At 35.6% G+C, this 4,435-nt stretch overlaps 1 protein-coding gene across 1 annotated transcript in view; it reads left to right on the top strand.

Moving 5' to 3' along the window:
- Positions 1-4,435, top strand: part of prss59 (serine protease 59, putative) — a gene marked incomplete at its 5' end in the record, with an annotated part of 53,171 nt that overhangs the window by 30,887 nt on the left and 17,849 nt on the right. The window contains 1 exon segment of the mRNA XM_014026428.1: positions 3,536-3,737. Coding sequence (XP_013881882.1) covers positions 3,536-3,737 — 202 coding nt within the window.

The following is a 4,435-nucleotide window of genomic DNA, read 5'->3' as shown; positions in this document are numbered from 1 at the left end:
GGGGTGTTTGTTGATTTTATAAAAAAAGCTTTTGACACTATTGACCACACTCTATTACTTTCTAAATTACAGGATTATGGGATAAGAGGGATAGTCCATAATTGGCTGAATAGTTACTTGAYTAACCGTAAACAGTTTGTACAACTAGGAAATATAAAATCAGATTTTCAAAGTATAAAATGTGGAGTTCTCCAGGGTTCAGTGTTAGGACCAAAGCTTTTTATTTTGTATATTAATGACATTTGTGAAGTATCTAAACTGCTATAGTTYATCCTGTTTGCAGATGATACAAATGTATTTTGCTCTGGGAATGACTAAAAAACTTATGGAACAAATGGCTAGTGAGATGTCTAAAATTAATGAATGGCTAAAATACAATAAATTATCAATAAATTGGAATAAAACTAAATTCAGGATTTTTAGTAACAAAAAATAAATGACTCTATTACAATGTCCATAGATGATAATATAGTGGAACGAGAATATGAAGTTAAATTTTTAGGGGTTGTCTTGGATCATAAACTTAACTGGAAATCTCATATAAAATATATAAAACAAAAACCATATAAAAGTATTGGACTTTTAAATAAAGTTAAAAATATTTTAGAGCATCCAACACTTCATACATTATATCACTCATTTGTTGCTCCATACATGACCTATTGTATAGAGGTATCGGGCAACACATATAAAACCAATACTAAACCTTTGTTTGTGATACAGAAGAAAGTTATGAAAATTCTATATAAAGTGAAAGTTAGGGAACATAAAAATACATTTTTTATTCACTGAAACATCTTGAAACTATGGGATTTATTTAATTTAACATTTTTATTAATTATGTTTAATGCAAGAAAGACATAATTGCCAATTAATTTACAAAAGTTTTTTGTCTCATGTTCAAATGACAGAATTAACCAAAGGCAAGATGATTTCAAAAGTAAAACTGTGCGTACTACTTTAAAGCAAATGCGTATTTCAGTTTATGAGATAAAATTATGGAATAGTTTGGATGGAGATTTGAAAAAATGTTCTACTTTAAATCAATTTAAAATACTTTACACTTTTGAGTTAATGAGGAGAACAATATATTTTTTGCATATTCTATTTGTGATTTAATGAATGTGGCCATGAAAAATTAATTGTAATTACTGAGAAAGAAGCAGGTTTATACAAGGTTTATCTTCTTCCTGCTCCCTTTTCACTCATGCATAGTATGTGTTAAAAGAAAATGTGTTTGTATGTTATAATGATGAAAATTGTTGAATTGAGTGAATAAACGTATTGATTGATAAAAGCTAAAAAAAAGCAAAGAGCTAGCTAAAACAAGAAGTGGCAGAATGATGGCTAAAAATGGCACGAGACAAAAATAGAACAAGTTTTCTGGAGGTTTCAAAGAGAACAATGGTTTTGAAGGAACTGAGGAGATCAATATTTTGAAAAGTATAAAAGTTAGGAAAAAACAAAAATTAGCGTTTTGCTCCCATAGTTGCAGCTACTGTGCTTCTTTTAGCTGTAAGAACTCAGTTTCAACTTCTTTAGCATATTTTGGCAGTGATTCAGCAGCACTCAATGTTCATGCAGCCATTATGCTCAAACTGCCAATATACTAAATTTCTTCATTATTCTCAACTGAATATGTTGAGATGAAAATTGTCTCGTGTTTTCCCCCCCACAGTGCCTTTTTTTTTTTTACTTGTTACCTCTCTTATCCCCCTATTCCATCGCCTCTCTGTCCCTTGTTGCCTTGACGAGACGTGAGTCCGGTTACCAATAAGCTGATGTGAAAAAGTAACAAAAGACTCTTTGGTCTCTCTGGTTTCCTGTCGCCCCAAGCCAAAGAGACGCCTGTAAAAGAAGTGAGAGGAGTGGTGGCCCACAGAGCCCACGGCCCTGGCTGACAAGCGCAGCCTACTGCTGACTCCCTGACACAAAGAGCTGCCTACAGAGACGGAGCCACCAGGTTTTAGGTCCGCTGAGGAATTTGTGTAAGACTAGGAGTGAAGTGTAACTCAGTCGGAAGAGTCGGAACGCTGGCTTCACAGTCTAGTGGTTATTAATGGTGTGCTTTATAAAATAGTGTTAGAATAAGTGCCAGAATCTCTTTTTTCCACAGATGATGGAGATGGATACAGTCGAGGGTCGTTTAGGCTTCTTGCATTTGTTTTGATTGTTTGCAGCTCTGAAATCACTGCCAAATGTTTACATGTCCAACCCCCTTCGAGTAAATGACACATTTTGCTTCAATAGAAGGACCCGACCACAGCGGTGGACAGCAGACGCACACAAACACACATTTGTTTTTCTATCCCTTTGTTGACCTTGCATCGACTTCCATTCATTTTCCGGTCATTTCTATAGCCTAACAACTGACCATTTACCCTAAACCTAACCAGCCCACTACATACTATAGGTGTAAAAAAATATTGATACACTGAAATATTGCGATATTTCATTTCCCGATACTGTATCGATATTCTAAAGCCCTGTATTGATTTTTAATTAAGGTTTAAAATGTCAACCTTCTTGCCAACCGTTCATTTTTATGTTGTAGTTCAGCTTCTGACCACTAGTTGGCAGCAGTGAGCCAGCCATTTGGCTCCTCTACCTCTTGRGCGCCAGAGAGTAAGGGTAGCATTAGCATTGTAAGTAAACATTAACTTTTCTTTTTTTTTTTTCAGTAAGAGGTTTTTATTTAATAGAATTTTTGGACAAAAAAAATCGCAATATATCACAATATACTGCCTTGCTTACAGTATCGCAATATATCGGGATATATCGTATCGTGACCCCTCTGTTATATGTATCGTATCGCCAAATTCTTGCCAATACACAGCCCTAGTGAAACAATACATCAATCTATATCGATATTTCGATTTGAATGGTTCATGACTCGGTTATATTGAGGCAAAATGAAAATATTGATCTATATCGTCATATCCTCAATCGATATCATATGCCAATCTAACACAGTCATTGTGTTAGATGGGATCTATTGCAGACATGTGAACTGAATTGAATCGAAATTGTATTGTGACAGACTTTGTGATATCGAGAAATATCGAATCGTCATCCAAACATATCGATGTAATATCATATCATGATAAAGCTGGTGATTTACACCCCTACTACATACTGACCATCTAGCCTAAAAATCAGCATCTGTACCAGCGGTCCAGATTCTGGACCCCACGAAGAGCATTGGGTCCCCATGAGCCTGTGTGTTTCTGGAAAATGATCCTCACGATGTTGCAAAAATATGTACAGTGCACACACTTGTATTTCTATTCCAAATATATTGGGGACCACTTGCCTTCACAAAGCAGATAAAAATAAAACATTTAACATGCTGAGAATGTTCATCAGCATGCTGATACAACCAGATTTGAGTTTGTAATGTTTCCAAAATAAATGCTTTGATACAGTGCTATCTAATCTAGTGAATAATCATATCCTCAAAAGTATTAGTGATTTGATGCAGAAATTAACATAAAAAAGTTAAAATGTGTTCATTTTTATGTCTCACTCCATAAAGGGTGCGGTGGGTGGCAACATAACCATCAAGGTGCTGTGCGGCGTGATGGCCAACGCCTCACTGGGAGATCCGTATGCCCGCTACGCTGCCGTGGCCCGTCTGATGATGGACACTCTCTCTCTGAAGTGTCTGGATGCCAGCTTCAGTAACTACACCAGAGACATGAGTAATACATCCTGGGATGGGCCTGCTGCAGGGGGAGGTGGGTGCTGGGATTTGATCAAACTTTGGTGATGATGATGTGGTAATGCAGAATGTTGAGCTCAGAGTATGTGTTGTGAGTAACTCTTAGATACTACCACATCAAACTCTAGGTCAGTCTGTTGATTTGACTGAGTTATAGCCATTTTTATTTTCCAATTATTAATAAGATGTACTAGCCTATGTACTAGGTGTACTAGTATGTCCAGTGATTACTTTTTGAAGGTTTCATTATAATTTGTCCTGTGATTTGTGAAAAATTTTGTTTACAAACAGGATTGACTTCAAAACGTTATGCCTAAGTTTTAAGCAGATATTGTGCAATTTGTTGTACTCACCGTATGTGTTTGGGAGGATGCTCAGCTATCATCAAATTAAGTTACAGCTATTAAGTTACAGACTTTTAAGTTACTTTTTTCGCAGTTTTTAAGGCCAGTTGGCTGCAATGTAAATCTTAAATTAGGTTGATTCTAAAAGTTAATCATTGTAGATCCAATGATTATTGAGTTGTAGTACAGTGGGGAAAATAAGTATTTAGTCAGTCACCAATTGTGCAAGTTCTCCCACTTAAAAAGATGAGAGAGGCCTGTAATTGACATCATAGGTAGACCTCAACTATGAGAGACAAAATGTGAAAAAAAATTGACAAAATCATTTTGTCTGACTTTTAAAGAATTTTTTTGAAAATAATGGTGGAAA

This window comes from Austrofundulus limnaeus, unplaced genomic scaffold, assembly GCF_001266775.1.
Source record: "Austrofundulus limnaeus strain Quisiro unplaced genomic scaffold, Austrofundulus_limnaeus-1.0 Scaffold553, whole genome shotgun sequence".
NCBI lineage: Eukaryota > Metazoa > Chordata > Actinopteri > Cyprinodontiformes > Rivulidae > Austrofundulus > Austrofundulus limnaeus.
The sequence above is the reverse complement of the archived record's forward strand: the minus strand, read 5'-3'. Positions and strand labels throughout refer to the sequence as shown.